This window comes from Ovis canadensis, chromosome 12 (assembly GCF_042477335.2).
Source record: "Ovis canadensis isolate MfBH-ARS-UI-01 breed Bighorn chromosome 12, ARS-UI_OviCan_v2, whole genome shotgun sequence".
Classification (NCBI taxonomy): Eukaryota; Metazoa; Chordata; class Mammalia; order Artiodactyla; family Bovidae; genus Ovis; species Ovis canadensis.
This window is the reverse complement of record NC_091256.1, coordinates 83,869,344-83,896,348: the sequence shown is the minus strand read 5'-3', so window position 1 is coordinate 83,896,348 and position 27,005 is coordinate 83,869,344. Positions and strand designations below refer to the sequence as shown.

General features: G+C 45.8%; 1 protein-coding gene across 2 annotated transcripts in view; it reads left to right on the top strand.

Annotated features, from left to right (window-relative positions):
- Positions 1–27,005, top strand: part of HHAT (hedgehog acyltransferase) — a 373,409-nt gene that overhangs the window by 15,258 nt on the left and 331,146 nt on the right. For both annotated transcript variants that reach the window (XM_069544234.1, XM_069544235.1), the window contains exons 2-3: positions 1,791–1,923; positions 17,430–17,497. In XM_069544234.1, the coding sequence (XP_069400335.1) occupies positions 1,833–1,923; positions 17,430–17,497 (159 nt within the window). In that variant the 5' untranslated portion in view covers positions 1,791–1,832. The remainder of the gene's footprint in view (positions 1–1,790; positions 1,924–17,429; positions 17,498–27,005) is intronic.

Below are 27,005 nucleotides of genomic sequence, written 5' to 3'. Positions count from 1 at the left end.
CCGGAAGATGGAAGACACGGTGGTTTTGTTAATCCAGTCTTATAAACCACTGTTGGGATGGCATTGGAAGGGGAGAGTGAGGAGGATGAGGCTGTTGGGTTAGAGGTGGCTTGGAGGTGGTTTGTGCTTTTAATTTTTTAATGTATGTATTTACTCGGCTGCCGGCTGGATCTTTAGTTGCGGCATGTGAACCCTTAGTTGCAGCGTGTGGGATCCGGTTCTCTGAGCATGCAGTCCTGGCCACTGAACCTCCAGGGAAGTCCCTGGGGCTCCCTTCTCTTCAGGCTTTTGAACAGTAATCTTTTATTTCTGGAGCACGGGGTGGTCCCGTCCTGATGTGCTTGGTGCCTGTGCTGGGTTCTGTGGACTTACGTCGTGGTCCCTGCCCTCTAAAGGTCCGCTCTGCGGGGAGAAGGGTGTGGCAGCAGTGAGGACAGACGTGGCTGGTGTACACTGTGCTGGAGGCAGGCAGGCGGCGTGGGCTCAAGGGGAAGACCTGCCCACCCTGGGCAGGCCGGGTGTGTGTGTGTGTGTGTGTGTGTGTGTGTGTGTGTGTGTGTGTGTGATGTGTGCATGTGATATGTGTGTGTGTGATATGTGTGTGATGTTTGTGATATTTATGTATGTTTGATGTGTGTGTGATACGTGTCTGTATGTGTGTGTGATGTGTATGTGTGATGTGTGTGTGATGTGTGTATGTGTGTGTGTGTGCATGATGTGTGTGTGATGTGTGTGTGATGTGTGTGTGAGGTGTGTATGTGTGTGTGTGAGATGTGTGGTGTGTGTGTGATATGTGTGTGATTTGTGTGTGTGAGGTGTGTGTATATGATGTGTGTGATGTGTGTGTGTGGTGTGTCTGTGATGTGTGTGCGCGTGTGATGTGTGTGTATGATATGTGTGTGATGTGTGTGTATGTGATGTGTGTGTGATGTGTGTATGTGTGATGTGTGTGTGATGTATGTGATGTGTGTGTGATGTGTGTGAGGTGTGTGTGAGGTGTGTGTGAGGTGTGTGTGTATGTGTGTATGATGTGTGTATATGTGTGATGTGTATGTGTGTGTGTTATGTGTGTGTGGTGTGTGTGTGATGTGTGTATGTGTATGTGTGATGTGTGTGAGGTGTGTGTATATGATGTGTGTGTGTGGTGTGTGTGTATGATGTGTGATGTGTGTATATATGTGTGTGTGATGTGTGTATATGTGGGTGTGTATGTGTGTGATGTGTGTATATGTGTGTGTGATGTGTGTGTGTGATGTGTATGATGTGTGTGTATGTGTGATGTGTGTGAGGTGTGTATGAGGTGTGTGTGTATGTGTGTATGATGTGTGTATATGTGTGATGGGTGTATATGTGTGTGATGTGTGTGTGTGGTGTGTGTGGTGTGTGTGTGTATGTGCTTTGTGTGTATATGTGATGTGTGTGAGGTGTGTGTGTGATGTGTGTGTATATGATGTGTGTTCTGTGTGTGTGGTGTGTGTGTGATGTGTGTATATGTGTGTGATGTGTGTGTGATGTGTGTGTGATGTGTGTGTGTGTGATGTGTGTGTGTGATGGTGTGTGTGTGATGTATGTGTGATGTGTGTGTGTGATGTGTATATGTGTGTGTGTGTGTGAGATGTGACCAGGTGGGATGAGGTCATGGCGGAGGAGGTGTCCCTGGGAGGAGGGCTTGCGTCTTGCCGAGTGATGGTCCCTGGGAGAACAAGGGAACTAGCTGGCGATGGGGATGCGGCGTTGTCCTCTGGTGTGTGTTTTTGGCTTACGGCTTTTATTTCTGTTTCTCTTCCTAGAAACTCTCGGCGTGGGCCACAGAACCCTTTGTCACAGGAGCAATGCTGCCCTGGTGGGAACTGTCCTTTTACCTGTTAGCTTCCATAGGCTTCCACTTCTATTCCTTCTATGAAGTCTACAAAGTCTCCAGAGGTAAGGTCCTAATTTTTCTAAATTTGTGTCAGAAAAGCAAGGTAGGGGCGGGAGTGCTCAGAGGTGGAAGGTTCAGGAAGACGGCCTCATGGGCACGGGCTGGCTTGAGCTCTGCTTTGCTTTCCCCTGGTCTTGGACAGTTTGAATCGATGACCTGAGTCGGTGGAGTTTCCACCCTAATCTTGGATCTTCTAGGTGATCCCGTGGCTGGTCCTCTGAAGCAGGAAGGTTTGGTTCAGTGGCCACTGAAGGCCATGGAGGTGCTTGGCTTTGATAAATAGTAGTAACCTCTTAAATTTCTCCCTTGCCACTGCTCCTCTCGGCCACGTGGAGGCTGCCCACGGTGTCGGAAGCCTGGGCTCCCTTCCTCTTCTTGTCCTGCTGTCTGCCGTGCTTTTGTGCACATGTTGAAGAGGAACTGTTACCAAGCCCTTGGAAGGGGGATGGGTGCTCCTTTCCTTTAAGGGCATCTTGGAACAAACATCGCCATGTCACTTCTGCTTACACCAGTTGACCAGCGCCAATTCCCGTGGCCCCAGCTGGTAGGCTGGGAAATATTGTGGTTCGCTCGGTGGCCGTGTGTTACATAAAACTTCCCATACTGGGGAGGAATGGAAGAGAGAATTTTGGTGGGTCCGTGAGTGGTCTCTTCCATAGCCAAGGACAGTTTCCTAGAGGTGATGGTGAGCCTTGTCTTAAGGAAGAACAGAAGTCAGCCAAGTAGAGAAGAGGGCAGAGGCTCTGTGGACAGAGGTGGGTTTGCAGGCAAATGGACAATCGTGTGCCATGCCACTGGGGTGTGAGGAGACACAGAATGGCCTGGGAACTCTGCACCGTTTGGTAGGGCTGGTGCTTGGAGGGAGGGGCCCAGGGGTTAAGCTTAGATCAAGGAGTGGGGATAGGCTGTGAATGACTCTGTGTATTCCTTTGGCTGAGGCTGCTGCTGCTGCTAAGTTGCTTCAGTCGTGTCCAACTCTGTGCGACCCTATGGACAGCAGCCCAGCAGGCTCCTCTGTCCATGGGATTTTTCTAGGCAAGAATGCTGGAGTGGGTCGCCATTTCCTTCTCCTTTGGCTGAGGAGTCTGGACTTTATCTTGAAGGTGGGAGAGTTTGCTGAAAGTAATTGTGCTTACTGAAAATGGCAAAGGTGGGTTTGAGGGAGCACAGTTGGCAGTGCTGAGCTCTGGGTGTCTGCCTCCGCATGGATCCCTGGGCTTGGTTTGTATCGGTGGGATCAGCCTTGCTCCCATTCTACACATGTCTCGCTCAGAGCTGCGGGCTTGGTCGCAGAGACTGACCGTTGAAAGTAGATGAAGACGGTTGGGTCAAGGCCATCTGAATAGCTGCATTCCCCTGCTGGAGGCTCTCAGCTCTCAGGCCCCACGTGCACGGAGCTCATCTGCTCTGTGTCAGGTACCTTGTTAGATTCTTTCTGTACCTGTCTTATTCCATCTTTAGGGCAGCCCTGAGATGTGGTGTATTACTTGGCAGACAGGCTTGGCTGCAGAAACACAGCCCCCGCAATGACTGTAGTCAGGGCTGGTATGGTGTCTGGAGAGTACCCATGACCTTGGCTCCTTCTGCCACGTTCCCCTGCCGTCCTTGACATGTGGTTCCCCTCTCATGACATGAGGTGGCTGCTCCAGTTCAAATGCCATCTTCACTTCTTTTCCCAGAAGGAAGCAGGGAAGGGGTGGGGAGGACAGACCCTCTTTTCCAGAGCATAACCCTGAAAGTTCCTTTATCGTGTTCATCCAGGTACTGTTCCCTAGATCCTAGCCCTGTGGACTCAACTGTGAGGGAAGCTAGTAAATGTAATCTTTGGTTGGGAGGCCATTTTTTTCCCGTAGCAGAACTGAAGGGTTCTATTATAGAAGAGGAAAGAAAGAATGGGTGTTAGCAGTTAGTCATCAGTCTTTTCCATAAATGGGGTGTCTTTGTTATCCATTGTTACATAACAGATCACCCTGAAGCTTTGTGATTTAAAACAACCACTGCCGTTTGCTATCAGTCACTGTTCTGTGAGGTTTTTTCCCCTTTTATTTTTTTAAAAGCTGTTTTAGGATCACAGCAAAATTGGGCAGGAAGTACAAAGAGCTTCTATGCACTCAGTGTCCCAGACAATCACAGCCGCCCTGACTACCAGCGTCCTGCACCAGATTTGTTACAGTTGACAACCTGCGTTGATGTATCATTATCACCCAAAGTCCATAGTTTACTGTAGGGTTCATTCTTGGTGATATTCATTCTGTGAATTTCGAGAAATGTAAGTTACATGTTTACATCATTATATCAATAATATCATACAGAGGAGTTTCATGGCCCTAAAAATCTTCTGTGCTCTGTCTGTTCATCCCTCCCTCCTCTAACCACCGGCAACCACTTATCCTTTTACCATCTTCATAGTTTCACCTATTTTCATTTAAAGAAAACATTTTTCTTTTGCCACACCATGCAGCTTGTGGGATCCTAGTTCCCTGACCAGGGATCAGAACCTGGGTCCCCTGCAGAGTCTTAACCACTAGACTGCCAGGGAATTCCCCAATTTGACCTATTTCAAAATATCATATAGTTGGAATCTGAAATCGTGTCTTTCACTTAATATGCATTTAAGTTCCTCCTTGACTTTTCACACCTTGAGAGCTTATTTCTTTTTAGTGATGAACAGTATTCCATTGTCTGAATATAGTGGTGAACAATATTCCATTGTCTGAATGCTCATTCACTGATTTAAAGGCATCTTGTGGCCTCCTAGTTTTGGTGATTCTGAATAAAGCTGCTGTTAAATCTGTACGAAGGTGTTTGTATGGACATTACAACACCCATTACTCCCTTTGGGTAAATACCCAGGAGCAGTGGTTGAATTGTACGTTAAGAGGATGTTTATTTTTTATAAGAAACTGCCAGTTTTCTTCCAAAGTAGCTATATATCATTTTGCATTCTCACCAAAAATGGGTTCCTGTTGTTCCACATCCTTGTAAGCATTTGGTGTTGTCAGTGTTTTAGATTTTGGCCATTGAATTATTGTCTTAATTTGCATTTTCCTGACGATGTGTACTGTGGAGCATATTTTCACATGCTTATTTGCCATCTCTATAGTCCTTTGGTGAGCTGTCAGGTCAGGACTTCTACCCATTTAAAAATCAAATTGTTCATTTTCTTATTGTTGATTTTCAGCAGTTTTTTTTTGTATCTTTTAGATAATAATCCTTTATCAGATATCTCTTTTGCAGGTATTTTCTCCCAGTCTGTGGCTTATCTTCTCATTCCCTTGACTGTGTCTTTCACAGAGCAAAAGTTTTTAACTTTAATGTGCCCAACTTATCAATTTTTCCTTTCATCGATTATGGTGTTATATCTAAAAAGTGTATCTATGGTGTTTTATCTAAAAAGTCATTGCATACTCTGATACTATAAGAGTTTATAATTTTGTGTTTTACATTTAGATCTATGATATCCGTTTGTGTGTGTCTGGATTCTTTTCTTTTTTTTTGCATGTGGATGTTCATTTGTTCCAGCATCACTTGTTGAAGAGATACTCCATTGTATTACCTTGGCTCATTTGTCATAAAGACTGGCTGAGTAACTTATGTGGGTCTATTTCTGGGCTCTCTATTCTGTTGCGTGGATCTCTTTGTTCTTTTACCAATACCAAACTGTCTTGCATATCATAGCTTTATAGTAAAGTCTTGAAGTTGGATTGTATTGGTCATTCAATTTAATTTTTCTCTTTTAATATTATGTTGTATATTCTGAGTCTTTTGTCTCTCTGTGTAAACTTTATTTATTGATTTTTTTTTTCTGTGTGAACTTTAGAATCTGTACCAAGAAGATACCAAGTTTGTTGGTATCTACAAAATAACTTGCTAGAATTTTGATTTGGATTGCATTGACTGTATATAGGTCAAGTATGGCAGAACGGACACCTAGACAATATTGTCTTTCTATTCATGAGCATGCAATACATATATCTCTATTTATTTTGTTATTTGATTTCATTTGTCAGAGTTTTGTTGTTTTCCTCATATAACACACATATTTTGTTACTTAAATATTATATTTTGAAGGTGCTGTTTTTAATTTCAAATTTTACTTGTTCATTACTGATATATAGTAAAGCCATTGAATTTTGTATATTAACCTTGTATCCTATAACTTTGTTACAATTGCTTATTAGTTCCAGGAGTTTTTAGGTTGATTCTTTGTTTATTCTAGATAGAGAATCATGTTATCTGTATACAAAGACAATTTTATTTCTTCTTGACATTCTGCTTACCTTCTATTTCATTTTCTTCTCCTTATTGCATTAGCAAGATTTCCAGTACAGTGGTGAGAAGGAACATCCTTCCCTTTTCCTGATCTGAGCAGGAAAGCTTCTAGCTACTCACCATTAAGTATGATGTTAGTAGGTTTTTGCAAATTTCTTCACCCAGTTAAGAAGGGTCCTCTCTTATTTCTAGTTTGCTGGGAGTTTTAAGTCCTAAATGGGTATTGCATTTCTTTTTTCAGTGGTTTTTGTGCATCTACTGATATGTTCATGTGGTTTTTCTTTAGTCTGTTGTGACGGATTGCATGGACTGATTTTCACGTCCTGTGAGACTTTGTTTTTAATAAATCTGGATTGGACCTAGCTGGGCAGCGCTCCTGCTTTGTGTGTTAGCTGGGCCGCAGTCATCTGGTGGCTGAGGTAGGCTGAAATGTCCAAGATGGCTCACTCACATGACTGGGTATCAGTCGAGAGCTCAGCTGGAGGCCGTCAGCTGGAATGCTATGGTTCTCTGTACATGGCTCTCCACATGGCTTTCAAGAAGGAGCACTGCGTGTGTGTAAAACCAGAAGCTGCAGATCTCTTAGAATACAACCTAGAAAGTGGTATGTCACTTCTCCCTCATTTATTGGTCAAAGGAAATCTTAGGGCCAGTTTGGATTCAAGCAGAAAAAAGACTATGGCTTTTTATGGCTGGAGCCATAGACAGGGAGAGAAGGGATTGATGGTGGTCAACTTTAGGAGCCTCTACCACAACGAGTATTACAGTTCTTTACCCAAACAGGGATACCAAAGTTGAAAAACATAACTTGTCCAAGGCCACACATCTGAAAAATGATGGAACAGTTTTGTCCAACACTAGACCCAATATTTTATTCTGTTCTGCCACTCATGTTTGTTGATAATTTAATTTCCTAAAGTGGCTTGCGTTATAGGGGAAGCTCTTTTATCCTTTGTATGGTAAAACTTCAAACCTTAAGATTTCAACTCACTGGAATAAAACTTTTCCTTTCTCTGTGGAGAAAGCTACTGGGACAGAGGTGGGACAGGACCCTTCTGTGGAGGGTACAAAACTATTTTACACCTGGGTTGATCCAGAGGCTATGTCCTGTTTGCCTTCTTACTGACCACACCCTAGCCTGGGGCTTCTTTTATCTTTCATGCCTTTGTCTTTTAATGTCAGTGCCAAAGTGTGTGGCCACTCCCAAGGAATGCCTTCTTCCTCTAATGCCTTTGCCCATGCAGCTCACAGAAACCAGATCCCCCTGCCAAAGTGTGTTCAGTGGTGCGATGCTGAGTCTTCTTGGCTCCGTGTCTTACTGTCTGATTCAGGAAAAAGTGCTGCTTAACCCACATTATGGAAATAGGTCCACTGGGAAAACTCTCTTCTATGAAATTTTTTGGAGTGTTTGTCTCTGAAGCAAATACAGGGCCTGCTGCTGCTGCTGCTAAGTCACTTTAGTCGTGTCCAACTCTGTGCGACCCCATAGACATCAGCCCACCAGGCTCCGCCATCGCTGGGGTTCTCCAGGTGAGAACACTGGAGTGGGTTGCCATTGCCTTCTCCAATGCAGGAAAGTGAAAAGTGAAAGTGAAGTCGCTCAGTCCTGTCCGACTCTTAGCGACCCCATGGACCCCAGCTCACCAGGCTCCTCCGTCCATGGGACTTTCCAGGCAAGAGTACTGGAGTGGGGTGCCATTGCCTTCTCCGAAATACAGGGCCTAGAACATATTAAAAGCTCAAAGCTTATTTGTTAAGTGAAATGCCACCAGGGGACATTTGCATGGCTGACTTCTCTGGGCACAGAGGTGGTGTCTGATTTACTGTTTTCTTCCTCATCAGCAGTAGCAGGGTTGTCCAACCATGAGGGATAGCAGACTGATTTTAACAGCCCTAGTCAAATGGGATCTCTTAGTAAATCAACAGCAGGGACTGAACAGAACACACACACACATCCTTCCTCCCAACTCTACCAAAAGTCTTCTTAGAGCATCTCAAAGTCATATGGAAGTGCTTGGGGGTGCTGTTGCGGGTGGGGAGGGTGGTGGTGATCTGTGCTGGGTGACCTCTCTCCTGGTATTCTGGAGAATGGGAGCTCATCCAGACCTACTGCATTACGTTTGTGTCTTATGGTTTAGAATATGTAGAAATTACTTTTATGTCTCTCTGATTGCACTTAATTTGAGGAAAGCTACAATGAGCCATGCAGTAACCTTGAAAGAATGAATGCCTCTGCGTGAGAGAGGACCATGAAGTTTTGTTGTCCATATCAGCTGAATGCAGTCCTTGAGATGAAAACAGTTGAATTCTCATCAGAGAAAAACCCCTGGTGATAGGCGATCACCTGGAAAGACATCTGGAAGGGAAAGTCTTAGCCTGCTGTTTCATTTTGCTGCCTATTGGTTTATACTCAAAATTTCTATTTCTTCTTGTGCCCCTTTTTGACATTTTGTAGCTTTCTAGAGATCTGTGCATTTTATGGAGGTTTTCAACTTGATTAGTATATAGTGGTTCATAATACTCATTAAATTTTTGTTTGTTTCTCTAGTTGGCTTTTCTCTCTTTATATATTGTATTTATTTGCATCTTCTCCTTCACTCCATCCCTCCCTTCCTCTTTTGTTCTCCCTCCCTCCTATTTTTTTTTTTCCTTTGATCAATTGTGTTAGAGATCTTACTAATCTTTTCAGCTTTGGCTTTGTTAAGTTTCTCAGTTGTTTCTTTTTCTTTTCCAACCTATTGATTTCTGCCCTTATCTGATTATTCCCTTCCTTATGGCAACCCACTCCAGTACTGTTGCCTGGAGAATCCCATGGAGGGAGGAGCCTGGTAGGCTACAGTCCATGGGGTTGCAAAGAGTTGGACACAACTGATCGACTTTACTTACTTACTTACTTACTTATTGTTTCTTTAGATTTGCTCTGCTCTTCCTCATTTCAGCTTCATGAGTTGAATGCTTGTTTATTTTGTGAGAAATCTGTTTATACTCTTGTGTCTGATTGTTTTTCTCAGAAGGATTTCCAGAAGAGGAATTACAGAGTCAAACTACATGAAAAAGATTTTAAGGTTCTTGATAGATACACCCAGATCGTTCTCCAGGAATTCTGTGTCAATTAACACTCTTTCTGTTGGAGGATGTCTACCTTATTGTAGTCTCAGCCTTTATTCTTCAGTCCATCTCACGTGTATTTGATATATGGTATGAGGTGAAGAGTTGAATTATTTATTTTCCCACCTAGATAACTGAACACTGTAAGTCTTTCTTTACTGAATTTTAATGCAGTCTTGAGCATGTACTAAATTCTTTTATGTATACACACACACACATGTGCACACACACAATTTGGGGGCTGTCTTTTCTGGGGGCTGTCTCTTCTGTCTCATTGATTTTTCAATCAGTTCTTACATCAGTACTGTGCTGTTTTAATTATTTTTGCTTTTTGAATGTCTGAGTATCTGGTGGAGTAAGTTACCACTCTTTTTTCTTTATTTCCATTCTTAGCTGTTCTTACTGATTTACTCTTCCAGATATGTGTTTGAAATTGTCACGTTTGAAAAAAATGTCATTAAATAATTTAAAATCTTGCAACATTGTGTCTTTTCATCAAGGAGTATGGTATTTTTTTTCTCAAGGTTTCTCTTATTTCCCTTAGTAAAAGTTCATGGTGTCTTCATAATAGGGCCTGTTAAAATTCCTGTTAAGACTGTTTCTAAGTCTTTTTTTTCCTTTTGTAATTGGGATGTTTTCTAGTTGTATTTTCTGTAATTTCTAGCTGATTATGTCTGGTCTGTAGTAAAGGTGTTTGTTTTGATTTCTCTATTTTATGTTACAACAGTTATTTAATTCTCTTAGTGTTTGACGTTTATGATTTGATTCTCCTGGTTTTCTATTTAGATAATATCATCCATATGTAATGATAGTGGTTCTGCTTCATCTGGGGCTTCCCTGATGGCTCAGTTGATAAAGAATCTGCCTGCAATGCAGGAGACCCTGGTTTGATTCCTGGGTTGGGAAGATCCACTGGAGAAGGGATAGGTTACCCACTCCAGTATTCTGGCCTGGAGAACTCCATGGACTGTATAGTCCATGGGGTCGCAAAGAGTCGGACGCCACTGAGCAATGTTCACTTTTTGCTTCATCTGTTATTACTTAACCAGGACTACTGGAACAATGTAGTATTTGGAAAAGAATGCTATGCTTATTTTAATCCTTACATTAATGGAAATCTGTATATTGCTTTACTCTTAGTGATAACTGAATAAGCTTTGGTCTGGGGAAAAAATCATGTTAAGGTATACTTTGCTCCCTTTTACTAAAGTTTTAAGATAAGCAATATATGTTGAATTTTATCCATTTTTTAAAGTACCTATTCAGATGATCACATAGTTTTCCTTCTCAACCTATTGATATTGTCACGCGAGTGTATGTTCCTCGATTCCTTGTCTCGTCACAACAGAGATTTGGAGTGACGGACATCAAAGGCCCCTCGGCGAGTCACAGCTCTCAGGTCTTGGATAGACCGTGTTATAGCTCTCAGGTCTCAAATGGACCGTGGTATAGTTCTTAGACAAATCAGTGTTACAGCTCAGTGTTACAGCTCTATTTTATTTAGAAGATAGCAGGAAAATCCATCTTTGAGGCGTGAGGGCACGTCGATCTAAAGACACAGGAGAAGAGCGCCCCAGCGTCCGGGAGGGAGGGAGAGCGCTGGCTCTGGCTCCTCTGTTTATATGTTTATCTCTCCCTGGGCCTGTCCTATGTAAACTGGGCCAGCCAGGAGTGTTGCTTGTTTCACCTGAGGTCCTCACTCCAGTCCTTGGACCTTCTTCTGTTTCGTTTTCGCGGGCTTTTGCCTTCCTTCTCTGTAGCCACCACCATTTTGGACTCCTTTTCCCTGTTCTGCCTGCCTAACAATATCACTTAAAGATTTTTCCAATATGGTTTATATGGATTCCTATAACAAACCTACTGTGACTAGGGTATTCTTAAATACACTGCTTATTTCCTTGTTTAAAAAATATTAATAATTTTGAAATGAGATTAGTTGGCCTACAGGTTTGTTGTTTCATCTGCAGATTTCAGCATCAGCATTTTATCAACTTTCTGAAATGAATGAGGACGCTCCCCCTCTCGTAACATGGAACGGCTTAGCAGCGTCAGATTTTGATGTTATTCACTTGTAAATCTGTCTAGCCGTGAAGCCTCTTTTTAAGTAGATTCATTAAAAACTTTTCAGTATCTTTCAGGATTCTTGGTTTATTTAGGTTTTCTTCTCAAGTCAGTGGCATTTTATTTTTCAATTTCATTGACGTTTTCAAATGTAGTGACATACGGTTGTATATCATATTCTTAGAATGTCTTGAATCCCACCTGTCTCATTTCTCTTGTTTTAGGAAATTTACTAAAGGTTTTGTCTATTTGATAGATTGATTCTCTCTTTGAAGAACAAGCTCTTGGATTTATTTATAAATTCTGCCATTTTTCTGTTATTGGTGATTACTTTCTCATGAACAGCAGCTATCTTAGGTCATTTGGGTTCACAGAGCCCAGGCTCACCTCTCATGGAATAGCTGTCTTCCTGAAAAGTTGCAGTTAAAGACATTTTATAAAAGGAACTGTGCTTTTTATTAAGTTATTTCACAGATATTTTATTTTCATTTCTTTAATCTTCAGTGACAAGCAATTAATGTTTTTCCAGATAAACTCTGTGACACCAGGGAGCCCTGATATTTAAGCAAATATGGAGCAAATTATTTGAATTACTGCCTCCAGTTTTTCTTTCTCTTATATATATATATATATATATACATACACATACATACATACATAGTAGTAGGTGGTCTTAAAGTGGGATGCAAATTCCTTTGCACGCCTACTCTTATCACTTGTCACTAATCCCAGCTAGTGAGAAAAGGATACAGCAGCTCATTGATAGATGAATTCTTTCATGTTTATTTAACACACGGACCTCTCGTGAAGGATGGGCTTTGCCAATCTGGAAGTAATTTTTGCCGCTTACTTTTGTGATTAGAGGAGTTTGGTTGCAAGATGGCTGGTTAGTTATATGGGGCCCCGTTCAGGATGGGCATGAAGGCTACCAATCCTGTGTTTGAACAGCTGGCCTTGCCCTTGGAACCAGGGAGCTCGGTGCCCATGGAGAGGGCCGCTAGGGTCCTGTCAGTTAGTAAAGCCTTGTGGAAGGACCCAAGTGCCTAGGCCCTGCAGGAGGCAAGCCTGTCTAGATATCCAGCAAGGATAGTGGGTGTTATGACTCAGTTGAGGCTCCAAACATGCAATCTGGAAGGGCTGCATGTTATACTTGACCTTTGTTTTCTGTGTGGCTTCCCTAGTGGCTCAGTGGTAAAGAATCTGCCTGCAATGCAGGAGACCCAGGTTTGATCCCTGGGTTGGGAAGATCTTCTGCAGGAGGGCATGGCGACCCACTCCAGTGTTCTTGCCTGGAGAATCCCATGGACAGAGGAGCCTGGTGGGCTATAGTCCATGGGGTTGCAAAGAGTTGGCCACGACTGGGCAGCTAACACTTTCCTATGTTACTCGTGGCCAGGGTTGTGGCAGATTGTCAACTCCCTGCCTTCCTCCTGGGATTCTGAGTCTCCTGGCCCACTCCTTCCTCTCAGGCTTACACCGGTGTTTTCTTCCTAGGCTGATATTGCGGGGAGGGGCTCGTGGGGGCCAGCAGAGAATCTGCTTTCTTAGTGCCAGAGATAAACCTCTGGACAGGGCGGGGCTGGAGGGCTTTTGAAGGCACCCCTCAGGGTGCTCCGTGTTGGATCAAACACAAGGACATAGCTTATGCATTGCTCTCTGCTGGAGCGTCTCCATCTCAGGCTGGGGCTTCTGCCTCTCCGGGAAGCCCTAAGGATTCCCATGCAAATTGCATGCCTGGTGCCTGTCTGGGTAGACCCCAGACTTCCTAAGGAGCTGTAGATGAACTGCTCTGTCTGTGGTGGAGGTTTGAAGGTCATTTTTGTCCTATGTTGCTTTGCACCCTATTTACATATATGATATGTGTTTACTTGGGCTATTTTTAAACCACTTTTCTTCGTTCCCTGAGTGGAAACTGGTATAGAGGAGAGGAGGCCCTTGGACCATCTCATGGGAAAACCAGCACCTCGTCTCTTGCCTGTGGTCGCGTCTGTGAGCACATCTGAGAGCTGCTTACTGTTAGATTCTCTTATCTTTAGAAGCCCATCCTTTCTGCTCCCTTCTCCACTCTCATTCACCACCACATTCTTCTACAGCTACCAGCTTCCTAGAGAAAGAACAATCCCTAGGAGCTGAATGGAATTCCTCAAATGCTAGAAGCATTTGAAGGACAGATAAGCCACAATTGGGCATGCTAGTCTCTAGCAGTGGCTTGAGTCAGATGAGGGTGTGTGTGTGTGTGTGTGTGTGTGTGTGTATATCTGTGTGTGTGTCTGTGTGTGTCTGTGTGTGTGTCTGTGTGTGTGTATTTCCTTTGCTTTTTACAACAGTTAGAGATTACAGTCTCTAATTACCCCTGCGCACCCCAGAATTGATTTCTCATCAAACGGTTGATGGTGAAAGGGGTAGTTTAGTTACAGGCTTTAAGTGAACAGTTTACACCAGCCCTTAAAATGCAGATCTTCTCAGTAGGTGGAATGGGGCTTTGGTGTATCCTTTTGTCAGGCGGTGGTTGGTGGCGGAGGGCTGGGGGAGAATCAACAGCAGACTTAATACTGAGTGCTCATCTGTCGAAAGTGCTTCCTTTCTGTGCGCTCAGGCAGTTCTGTACAGCGCAGAACTTTGGGAAGTGGAGCCAGGGCATCTAGAAGAAAGGGCTGGCTCTGCTCACAGGCCTGTGTGGTGTGGAGAAAAATCACTCAGCCAAAGAAAGCTGGTTTCTGTTTGCAGTGTACTTTTGCTTAAAAGAGTGTGAAAGGGTGTTGCTCAGTTGTGTCCGACTCTTTGCGACCCCATGGACTGTAACCCGCCAGGCCCCTCTGTCCATGGAATTCTCCAGGCAAGAGTGCTGGAGTGGATTGCCATGTCCTCCTCCAGAAGATTTTCCCAACCCAAGGATTTAACCCAGGTCGCCTACATTGCAGGCAGATTTTTTACCATCTGAGCCACGAGGGCAACCCTGAAGAATGTGTGAGTTACGATGAAATCTCTTGCCCAGGAGGTCCCTCACCTAAGAAGGTAGAATCAGAGAAGTTCTAAGGGCCGTCACTGTTTTCCAGAAAGACCTCCTGCTGCTGCTTGGCAGCTTCCATTCTCCTGCTGCTGCTGCTAAGTCACTTCAGTCGTGTCCGACTCTGTGCGACCCCATAGACAGCAGCCCACCAGGCTCGCCCGTCCCTGGGATTCTCCAGGCAAGAGCACCGGAGTGGGTTGCCATTTCCTTCTCCAATGCATGAAAGTGAAAAGTGAAAGTGAAGTCACTCAGTCGTGTCCGACTTTGGCGACCCCATGGACTGCAGCCTACCGGGCTCCTCCATCCATGGGATTTTCCAGGCAAGAGTACCTAGGTCAGCTGAATCCTATAGCAATGCATTTCAGCTGAATCAAGACAGTCTGGAGACAGTGATCACCAAAGTATCACGGATGGATTTATGTTGTAATGTATGTCATACAGCATTTGTTTGTGTCGAGAAATCAGACAAAGGTCACTGTAAGGTAAGGGAGTTAGAAAAGGTGAGGTTCAGAAAAAGAACAAGACCAGCACTTTCTAGGAACCTTTAATGAAGTGAGAAGGGGCAGCAGTCAGATTTGTGAATACTAATCGGTATTAGAGCTGCAGCACTAACCCCAAAAAAGAGTAAGTATATATAGGCATATATGAGGAACTCTGCTGTCTTTAGGGGGTCTGTTCTTCTCCAAGGTGGTTCGGAGTAGTTCTCTCTTAAACGGCTGGGCAAGGAATTCTGGAGATCAGCCAGAGGCTGGACCGGCTGGGAGCTGAGTGTAATCAACCTTAATGTCCATTTTTTTCTTCGGGTGAGAGAGTTCTTTGTTTTGCACAGAATGGTGGGGAGGGCCTGGAGGGGAGTCTTAACTCCAGGCTATTTTGAGCCTCGTTTCCTTCAGTGACTGGTAGAAATTCTCCAAAAGCTGAGGGAGGATTTTGGTCTAGGACGGTACTGTCGTAACCGTAGCCACAGGTGAGCTCCTGGGATGTGACTGCTTCAGAATGAGATGTGCTTTAAGGATAATGTGTCCGTGGAGTTTTGAAGAATTAGGAAGAAAAAGGAATTGTGTAATTGTTTAGCGTTGATTCCATGTTGAAATAATATTTGGATATATTGGGATAAATAAGATATATTGAAATTAATTTCACCTTAAATTTTTGTCTTTTTTTCTTTTTACAGTGTGGCTACTAAAAATGTTAAAATTATAAATATGTCTCACATAGTATTTCAGCTGGACAGTGGCAGGACAGGGTTTCATCTTGATTCTCCTGTCTGCATACGATTCCTTTTTTCCCCACTAGAGGGCGATGTGTCCTAACCTGGGGGCGTCTGGCGCTTTCTGCCGACACTTCTATGCTTTGGAATGTACCCTTAGGAGAAAAGAACTCCAATTTTTTGCTTTGTTTCAATTCTGCGTAATTCTGATGTTTCTGGAGGTTGCACTTTGTAGGAAAGTGAAACCGAAAGAGAGGAGGCAAGAAAGCAGAGGGGTTTTGCCCCTTCTTATTGATAGCGTTCAGAGGGACCTGCTGCTGTGCTGGGTTGTTGCAGCTTGCTGGTGGTTCTGGGTTGGTTTCCTGGGACTTGAGTCTGTGTACACCACCACACACATATACCTACCCAGTGTGGCACGTGTGCAGCTGCAACAGAAAGGACCGGGGCAACCACACACTGCCACGCCACCTCCTGCACCTCGTGGAATTCAGTGTGAGCTGACCTAGAGCTGGGGCCTGGGGGCCCTGGGCCCAGTGCTCCGTGCGCTTCCTTTTCTGTCTTCCCTGGAGGCAGTGCTGCCTGCGCTTGGAGGCTGGAGCTGCTGTTCGCTTCGAGTGTGTGTGTACATCTGCCCTTTGACCCTACTCCGAAACCAGCATCATTTCAGGATTATGAAGTCAGGTTTCCTTTGATCTTTCTTGGTTCTCCCTCGTGGTCTTCTGTGTTTTTTGTTTGTTTGTTGGTCTGATAAGAACTGGATTTTTTTTTCTTCTTGTCTATGCAGTCTGTGCCCTTTTAGTCGATCCCAGCCATCTCTGGAGGCTTCATCACTGCCCTTATACCGAGGACTTTTCTAAGTCTTTCCCTCCAGCTGAGGCACTCTTTTGAGCTCCATCCAGCTGCCTATTAGACATCATGTGTGTGTGTGTGTGTGTGTGTGTGTGTGTGAGAGAGGTAGTTGCTCAGTCGTGTCTGACTCTGTAATCCATGGATTGTAGCCCACCAGGCTCCTCTGTCCCTGGGATTCTTCGGTGAAGAGTACTGGAGTGGGTTGCCATTCCCTTCTCCAAGGGGAAGGGAGTTGAACCCAGGTCTCTTGCACTGCGGGCAGACCCCTTACCATCTGAGCCACTAGGGGAACCCACATAGACACCCGGAGGGGTCAGTCACTTAGACCCCAGACTCAGCCCCGCAGCTGAGCGTCCTCACCTCCCACACACGGCATCCATCAGCATCGCTGTAGTTTCTTATTGCTTGTTTGTGTCTCTTACCCAGGATACAGCAAGTCCCAGGAGGGCAGTAGCCGTGCCGGTCATGTTCTGCTTCCTTCCTGCTATTTCACACTGTGCCTGGTTATTGTTCATTTTTAAACATTATTTGAATGAAAGTTTTAAAATATTTTTTGTTTTAAACCAATTGTACTGTTCATTTATAAGCATATGTATTACCATTATATAAGTCCATCAGTGATCTTGTTAGCATTATGCGATAGGCTGTGATCACCATCATTTTGTGCCACGGTCTGTTCAAAACCTTTTTTCACCATCTGTGCAGGTGAGGCATTTGCCCTCATCCCTCCTGTGGTCCCCTGCACCGGGAACTTTCACTCTTGGTCCCTCTCCTTTTGTGACCCTTATGGCAAGCTAAAGGGATGTTGCCATCAGCCCCTTGTTTTTCCAGGAACCGAGGTCACAGAAATGAAGGAGTGTGACACCTCTCCATGCTTATAGCTCAGTCCAGAGGCAGCTTTTCCAGGCTGTATGCCAGTTTCTTTTAATGCCTCTCCTATTAAACCAACGCAGTTTTATTTAGATTTGTTGACTAACAGACCCTGTTTTTCTCGTCAGAACATGAAGAGGAGCTGGACCGAGAATTTGACCTGGAGACTGACACTTTATTCGGAGGATTAAAGAAGGTACAAAGTGGATCAATGATAAAACCTTTTCAGTTTTCAAACCTGATCTCGATATTTTGCATCACTTTTGTATTTGGCGTTGGCCCAGGCATGGTACTCAGCAGTGACTGGAAATTAAATACCTTTCTTGTTGAGAAAGGTGTGCGCACACGACGTGGAGTATGGGCATTCTGCACGCTCCATCTGTATGTTGCCTCATGTTCTCCTCCCAGAATACTAGACGTGTGGGTCAGTAACCAATTTCCCTTTTGTAAAGATGAGAAAATTCCTTCCTGATCTAGCCATACAGTAAGTCCCCTACATATGACCCTTCAAGCTGCAAACTTTGAAAGATGCCAGCTTGTGTTGGCATGTCCAATCACGCAAGTTAGTGTACATGTCTGTAAGAATCCTGTAAGATTAAAAAAATGTTTTCTCTATTTGTGTTTGCTTTTTTACATATTATTTGTGTGAAAAGTATTATAAACCTATTATAATGCAGTACTGTATAGCCACTTGTGTTAGCTGGGTACCCAGGCTAGCTTTGTTGGGCTTGCGAACAAATTATATTCATGCGCACACTCTCGGAATGGAACTTGTTCGTATGTGGGGGCCTGGACACTCCCTGTGCCAACTGTGGGCAACTATAGACCCGCTTCCTTCCCGCCTTTAGTGGCCCTGGCCATCCTGCAGGGTGTGCTGGGCATCGCCCACCTCTCTGCTCTCTGGTTTCATGGCAGCAGTGAGCTGGCTCACTTCCCCTCCTCTGCAGCTCATTGTGCCTACTTAGACAGCAGGCAGGGTGGCTGCTGTTGCTTTCCTAGAGGTGACAGGTAGCGCTTCTGCTGGTGGCAAGGCAAGCGAGAGTCAACATCGTCAACCTTCTGGTTCCAGCTGGCCTGGGGTCTCTGTGCTTGCAGGCAGCACAGTTCCCTTCTTCCACCCGGTGGGGGTTTCAGTATCTGCAAAACAGCTCGAAAGATACGGCTCAGACTCTTATCTATAGACTTTGTGAAGAAATGGGAGATCCTTGACTTTGTCTAGTGGGTAAACTATCATTGTTTTGCTTTGTCTGACTATACTTTGTTTTTTTTGCATTTTTCTCATGTCTCTGATTAGACTTACTCTCTGGCTAAAGCTTTCCTACAGACAAGAGGCAGGTGGAGGACGTGGGATGCAGGGAGGGGTCTGTCCTGTGAAGGCCCCACAGGGTCCCGGCTCTGGTTACAGTGGGAGCTAGTCCTTGTGCGCGTCTTGAATCTACTCTTTAGAAATATGCCGCTGTTGGGTTTCTTGCAACAGAAAAAGATGGTGACATTTTTTTCTTTCTTAAATTTTCGAGTCATCATTCAGACATTTCAGATAATAACGAATTGTTTGCCGGGGACACAAACAAGTAAACTCATTTAGACTAAGAGACTTTTCCTGTGAGAAGCTGAAGGAGGGTCAGGCCCCACGGATTTCACTGTTGCAGGCTCAGCCCTCCTGGGTGTTGCTGTTGGAACCCCTGGACAGAGGGCCCTTGTCTGCACTGACTTCCCAGCTCCCGCCATTCCTGCCATTCTGTCACGCTCAGCTGCTTGACTTCCTGCCCAGGCTTTAGAGTCCTGGGGACGTGACCTCTTCTGTGCATTCTTTGTGACAGGCCGCTGTGATGGGCACGGTCAGTGGGTGTCAGCATTCAGGCCGACTCTGCCTTTGGGGAAAAGTGTGCAAGGCCCAGGGAAAAGTTCCAAGTTCAGTTCAGTTGCTCAGTCGTGTCTGACTCTCTGCGATCCCGTGGACCGCAGCCCGCCAGGCCTCCCTGTCCATCACCAACTCCAGGAGCTTGCTTAAACTCGTGTCCATTCAGTTGGTGATGCCATCCAACCGTGTCATCCTCTGTCATCCCCTTCTCCTCCTGCCCTCAATCTTTCCCAGCATCAGGGTCTTTTCCAATGAGTCAGTTCTTTGTATCAGGTGGCCAGAGTATTGGAGTTTCAGCTTTTCAGTGAACCTAAAATGTTCCAAGGTTCCAAAGTTCTATTCTGAAAGGTCTCTGTCCCTCTGTCCGCCTGGCCATCCGTCTGTCCGTTCGTTTGATGCTGTTGAGCCCCTCTTAGCCTCATCTTTCTGTGTCTCATTACCCTGCATAGGGAGTGGGTAGTTTGGAGTCTTAGAATGTAGAGGGAAAGTGATGAGTCAGGGTGGGTCGCCAACAGACAAAGGAAATTGATTCTGTGTGCTTGGAGAAGACCATGAAATAGACCCAGGGGCCATATGTAGCAACAGGAGGTCCACTGGTGTCTGCTAAAAGCCTCATTTCAGCTAAAATAAAAGCGCCATTGGCTCTGAGTGTTTCCTTTGGAGGTTATGCGAGGGGACAAGCAAATGCTATTCTGATCCAAATTCTAATAAAAAAAGTATTAGGTGTGACTAGAAATGGTGAACTTTGGAAGGGAGTTTTCATGTCCTTTAAATATTGCCAGACCTCAGCACGGTTGGCATCCACTGTTGTAGATGGCGGGCAGGGCGGGGTGGGGAGCTATTCTGTAACTTGTAAGGTGTTGAGCCGCATCCCTGGATTCTGGATGCCCGGAGTCCCTGCTGTTCCAAGTCATGACAGTTGCTAGTGGCTTCAGGCATTGCTGCATGTCCCCTAAGGACAGAACTGCCTCTCTTTGTGAACAGCCACCACAGTAACAGAGAAGGGCTCTGTCATGCTGGTTCGGCCGTTCCTTCCCTTTGCTCCTCTCGTTCCCTCCTCTGGCTCGGGCCTCACCTCTTCCCTCTCAGGTCTGCACTCTTGCTTCTCATCTGAGCTCCGGTGTCTGCTGTTGTGGAATTTTTACCTGGACCTCTAAACTGGGCTTCATGCTCATAGTTCCCAGCCCTTCTCTGCCTCTCTTTGTATCACCTTCCACAAATGCAGCTTTTAATGAATGTGTTCTGTGCACAAGCCCATACGGGGTGCTGGGGACACAGCAGTGAGCCAGACAGACAAGGCTCCGGTCCCAGGGTCTCCTACTGGGGACAGACCGACCATAAATAAAGAAATAAACGTGACAGCCACAGATTGAGCTAAATGATATGAAGGAAGTGAGCAGGGTGATGTGCACGGATGCCTCGGATCGCATCTTTACACTATTATGATAAGTATATTTGCACAACTTTTGTCTTGTATTACCCATCCTCTGCCAGACTGTGAGTCCCACAGGGCAGGGCTGGGATTTAATCAGTCCTGTATCTTCAGTACCTGGAACAGAGTTGGTGAGTATTTTACTGAATGTAACTGCAGGAAAGAGTGAGGAACACTGTGCCAGACTGCACCATTGGAGTAAAATGCGTCAGTCCTAAGGGCACCTAAATAGACGCATAGGTAAACGCTAGGTGGGACAGTGTTGACAGTCAGAACACGGAGGCACCCCTGCGGGCACAGGCGGCACCCCCCTGCTTCTGGAAGAGGAGGACGACCTTCAGCTGAGCGCCTCAGAATGGCCGGGCTTGGCAAGGTCCCCAGCAGCGAAGATGTACTTCCAGAGGAAGAACTGTTTTTGGAAAGGGGATGAGTGTGTTAGGGTGATGGTGACTCAAAGCGAAGCTTTGGGACAGTGAAATGGTGTTGGGCCTGACCACAGTCCCCCCAGTTGTTGCTTAAGGGTAGAGTTTGGAGGATTGATTGTAGCCCAAACCAGGAATACCGCTGGGTCTTGTCATTCCATCAGAGTAAAGCTGCTTGCTTTCGCCAAGAGGCCAGGGGCGGTAGCTGCAGCTCTCAAGGACTGTTGAGATTCCATATGCTGTGGTGTGTGCCTCCTGTTTTGTGACGTCTCTCCTTCCAGGCTTGGCAGTGCCTGCCCGCATGGGCTCCAGTGGCTTCCTTCCTGGAGCGGTCGTGTGCAGGAGCCTGTGTGTGGTCAGGGAGGAGTCGAGCTCGACGCCTTTCCAGTTCTGGCCATCTGTCTTGGTGTTTGCTGGTTCCATTCGCAACCCCCCACCCCCCACCCCCCGCCTAACATTCTTGCTCCATGCCCTAAGAATATAAAGAAGACATTTTAGTGGCTGTGTTTCTTGCTTGGTGTCTCCAGACAGTAGGCTCTGAATCAACTGATCATTCGTGAATGAAGCTCTATGTTGAGCTGTGTTGTCATGAATTTTTTTCCCTTTATATTTATTTCTGATTCAAGATAGTTGGCATAATGGAAAGAGCACAGGTTTGGGGTTGGATGGACTTGAGTTTAAACTGCAGTTTGCTCCACTTTGGAAAATCATTTACCCCATTTGAGCCTTAGTTTCCTGTTTTGGAATATGGGCATGGGAGGTCTCGTTGTAGAGAAAGAGATAATGGATATAAAACACCCAGCATGGGAACTTCGCTGGTGGGCTCTAAGACTCTGCTGTCAATGTAGGGGGCCCAGGTTCAATCCCTGGATGGGGAATTAGATTCCACATGCCACATGACACAGTGAAGGTCAGATATCCTGAGTGCTGCAAGTAAGACCTAACACAGCCAAATAAAAAAAAAATATATACAAAAAAAACCACCCAGCATGTACGTGCTTGGTACAGAGTGGACCCCCAGTCCATGCTGTGGTCATCATTTTGTCCTTCCATGGTTGATGACATGCTTGCTTTAGAGCTAGGATTTGTTGATTCCCCCCTCTCTAGCAAGGAGATAATGTTCTACAGAGGAACATTTCAATCTAGAAGGAGGTGGTTCCTACTGAAAGGAGCTCTCCAAAGCCTGATATATTAGGAAGGATTTTGCATATAATCAATTACAATTCTTGCATGTAATCAATTACTCATTTCTTTCCTGAGGACACCTCTTCCTGTGAAAGTTCTGAAACTGGGGTCCTCTTGTAAATAAGTTCTTTCAGAAGTAAAATCAGAGAGGAATTTTCAGTGCCTGCCAGAAGGTTAGAAATAAAAGACAAGTCAGAGAAGGAAGCTTGACCACTAATGTCTTTGAATATTAAGAGAGAAAAGGTTGTTTCTGAAGTAAAGACACAATTTTTAGCTACTCAAGTTTTATCCATCAAAATTTTAACATTCGGTTACTTATAAATTAGTTTATATTTTGATACCAACCCCCCCCCCCCAAAAAAAAAAAAACCCAGAAAGCTCTGTGCTGAATCATTTAACAAGTATTCCTTGAGTGGCTACTGTGTAAGAGGCTTCCAGGCTGGGTACTAGGAGGCTGTGACCTTCCAGGCTCTGTCTCTGTCCTCACTGGGCCTTAAATTCAGGGGGCAGTGATGCTGAGGCAGTGAGGTAAGTGATGTAACCACTCGCTGGGCATGGAGAAACAGAAGCTGCCTGTCGTCCAGACGCACAGGGATCAGAGGTGAGGTATTGGGGAGAGATGGGAAAGAAGGGAATAGCAGGCATAGAGACTGGATTTCAGAGAGTCAGTCAGCCTGGCTGGGAGGTCGCATGTGAGAGGAAGAAATGATACAAGATAGAGTCTGGAGCATAAAGGCCATCGGGTCCCGTATGTGGAGTCTGGACTGTACTCAGAAGCAGAGGATGGTTACTGAAGGGAGTGAGGGCATTGGCGTTTCTTCTGAGGCCTCTCTCAGGAGCCCTGTGCTTTCCCTGCCTTGCCTGTCTCTCCTGATCTATCCCACTCAGAGTTTGCATATCCCTGGAGTTAACACTCTGGAAGGTAGAGCTCAGGCTTGTGTGCTAAGTTGCTTCAGTCGTGTCTGACTCTTTACAACCCTGTGGCCTGTAACCCTTCAGGCTCCTCTGTCCACGGGATTCTTCAGGCAAGAATACTGGAGTGGGTAGCCATGCCCTCCTCCAGGGGGATCTTCCTGATCCAGGGATCGAACCTGCCACTCTTAAATCTCCTGTATTGGCAGGCGGGGTCTTTACCACTAGCCCCAATGGTGCTCAGAACCCACGCACGGGTCCTCATTTCTTACCATGTCAAGCCCATGCTCTGAGGCTGACATTCAGCCCCTTTCCATTTGTCCACTGGCCCGGCCTTGTTCCAGCAGCCTCAGCTCCTGTGTGGTCCCTCTGAGCTTCCAAGTAATAGGACCGTCTGACATTCCCCAGGGACATCTTGATGTTCCTCCCTGTGATCTTCATGCAGACTGGTGGGCGCCTCCCTCCTGCTGGAGGAGCAGCCCGCGTGGAACCTTCCCTGATGCCGCTTCCTGGCTCGTCCCCCTGCTGGCGTGGGCTTCTCCCTCCCACGAGCTCTATTCCTACGACTCCGTCCCGAGCCGGTGTTACGTATTTATTTTTGTGACTGCACCGGGTCTTCGTTGCGGGCGTGTGGATCTGTAGTTGCCATGCGTGAACCCTCGCGGGATCCAGCTCCCTGGTGAGCGATTGAACGCAGGCCTCCTGCACCGGGAGCACAGAGTCTTAGCTGCTGGACCACCAGGGAAGTCCCAGGAGTTACCTCTTTTAGACATAGGAGGATCTTTCATCTCTGCCTGACACAGAGTAGGCATTCAGGAGTGGCTGTTGGAAGGTGGACACGCCTGGCTGGTCGGGACTTGCTGTGCAGGAACACTGGTCCCTTGGCAATGCTTGCCGAGTTCCACGTGTCTAACGTCTGGCGGGTTTAGACAATGTAGGCCTTCCCTCATTTTTCCTTAAGCCGTAGCTCCTCAAAGACAATTCTGGTGTGCTGGTTATGTCTCTGCCTCCCTCCATCATATGGGGACAGATTAATAAGTGGTTTGGCTGTGCATGTGAATTTTCAGCCTGTCCTTAGTATCAGAAAATTGGATTTTACGCAGCTTTGCCCTTTCACAGAGGGGCTGCTCAACAGAGGCAGAGTCCTGTGTCCTATGCCAGCCCAGGAAGAGAGAGAAGGGGCTGGGGGGGGGGTGTCTCCAAATGGGGGGGGGGAAGAAGCCCACGGACTAGTGATGGGAGAAAGGGCCCCGAGCATACGTTGGGCTTGAATCCCTCTTGTCAACACAAAGAACTCCTGCCCTTAACCTGCCAGCGCGCCGTCTCTCATCTAGTCTCACCCCCACCCGCCGCTGGATGTCCTTGATGTGTTGGAGATTTGCAGCCAGGTGGGGGAAAGAGTGATTTCCCGGGGAGGGCAGGAAAGGGAGGCTCTGCCTTGTGTAAAAATAGGGTCTGCAGTGCAGACGGATAAACATCAGATTTGCGTTATTAGCTCAGCCGCTAAGTCCCCTGCTCAGCCCTCCTCTCTTTTTTTATATCTTCTAGCTCGTGGAAAATATGATTTATTTCATTCAAAGGTTCTTGAAGGAGCCAGGAGAAGATAAGGTGAAGTTAGAACCAAGGATTTAGCCCTGCAGAACTAGAAGATCAGATGTGTGTGTGTGTGTGTGTAAGAGAGAGGGAGAGGTTCTCCATGAATACTTAGTAACATCTTGAGGTGGTGATATAGATTTGGAATTGTGAGAAATTTCTCAACCACAAACCAGTCAGTTTACGAATTCTTTGCTAACCATCTGGTTTGCAGTAGGTTCTGTGGGCTGAGGGAAGTGAGAAGCATGGTTCCTCTCCTCAGGAAGCTTATACTCCACCCAAGAATGCCAGGCTGCCGTGTCCTTTTTGTAAGGATGATGTCTGGTTATTTAACCAAGGGCAGCAGTGTCAGTCAAGCTGCAGAGACAGCAGGTGTACACAGCTAGGATGACCGGCCCTATTTGTCTGTCCTGCCTGAGAATTAGCATTTGCATTACCTTTTCCAGAGTATTTCCGTTTGTATGAGTGTCTCGGGTTGTTATGTTCCTGTGTGCTGAGTCACTTCATTAGTGTCTGACCCTTTGTGACCCCGTGGACCGTAGCCCGCCACGCTCCTCTGTCCATGGGATTCTCCAGGCAAGGGTACTGGAGTGGGTTGCCATGCCCTCCTCCAGGGGATCTTCCCAACCTGGGGATCGAACCTGTGTCTCTTACGTCTCCCTGCATTGGCAGGTGGGTTCTTTACCACTGGCGCCACCTGGGAAGTATACTGGTTGGTATAGCCAAAAGTTTCTGGGAGAATTTCTAACCTTGGAATGACAGGGAGGGTTTCCTGGAGGAGGTGGATCTGACCTGAACCTTGAACAGAAGGACTGTGTGTCACCTTCTTTGCTTTCACCCTTTGTAGCTCCTGGTATTTGGAGGTGGGAGAATTAAAATATCTTCCGCGCCTACAGTCTTGCGGCCAAGCGATACATCGGAAGGAAAGAGTCCAGATCTGAATTCTGCCACATGTGCAAACATTTATTTAGTGGCAGGTACAAAATCTGCCACTGAACCTGTTCTCTGTTTTGAGGTTCTCCAACAAGTACCTTGTAGGAAGGATTCATCTGAGCTTTGGCAGTTCTACTCTGTGGGCTGGAGCAGACACCCTGCTAGTCTGATGGAGGGGCAGAACTTTGAAGTGAAGGGACAGAGAAGCATGGGAGGGAGTGTTAGGAGAAAGACAAGCTAGTAAACTCTCACATGCAGCTTTAGATACCAGTATTGAAATCGTTTGAATTGTGGCCATGTCTGGAGCTGAATTTCTGACTGGGACCATTCAGATGCTAGCTCAGACCTTGTGGAATGTGGATTCTGTATTTGGGCACTGTTAGCTTTAAGAACCAGAGAAGGCAATGGCACCCCACTCCAGTACTTTTTCCTGGAAAATCCCATGGATGGAGGAGCCTGGTAGGCTGCAGTCCATGGGGTCGCTAGAGTCAGACACGTCTGAGCGACTTCCCTTTCGCTTTTCACTTTCATGCATTGGAGAAGGAAATGGCAACCCACTCCAGTGTTCTTGCCTGGAGAATCCCAGGGACGGGGGAGCCTGGTGGGCTGCCATCTATGGGGTCGCACAGAGTTGGACACAACTGAAGTGACTTAGCAGCAGCAGCAGCAGCTTTAAGAACTGGGTGTTGTTTTTCAAATCCTAAAAGATGATGCCAGATGCCTCCTGAGAAATCTGTATACTGGTCAAGAAGCAACAGTTAGAAGCTGACATGGAAAACCAGACTGGTTCCAAATTGAGAAAGGAGCGTCAAAGTTGTATATTGTCACCCTGCTTATTTAACTTATATGCAGAGTACATCATGTGAATTGCCAGGCTGGATGAAGCACAAGCTGGAATCAAGATTGCTGGGAGAAACATCAATAACCTCAGATATGCAGATGATACCACCCTTATGGCAGAAAGCAAAGAGGAACTAAAGAGCCTCTTGATGAAAGTGAAAGAGGAAAGTGAAAAGCTGGCTTAAAAATCAGTATGCAAAAAACGAAGCTCATGGCATCCGGTCCCATCACTTCATGGCAAATAGATGGGGAAACAATGGAAACAGTGACAGACTTTATTATCTTGGCTTCCAAAATCACTGCAGATAGTGATTGCAGCCATGAAATTAAAAGATGCTTGCTCCTTGGAAGAAAAGCTATGAGCAACCTAGATAGCATGTTCAAAAGCAGAGACATTACTTTGTTAACAGAGGTCCGTCTAGTCAAGGCTATGGTTTTTCCAGTAGTCATGTATGGATGTAAGAGTTGGACTATAAATATAAAGAAAGCTGAGTGCTGAAAAACTGATGCTTTTGAACTGTGGTGT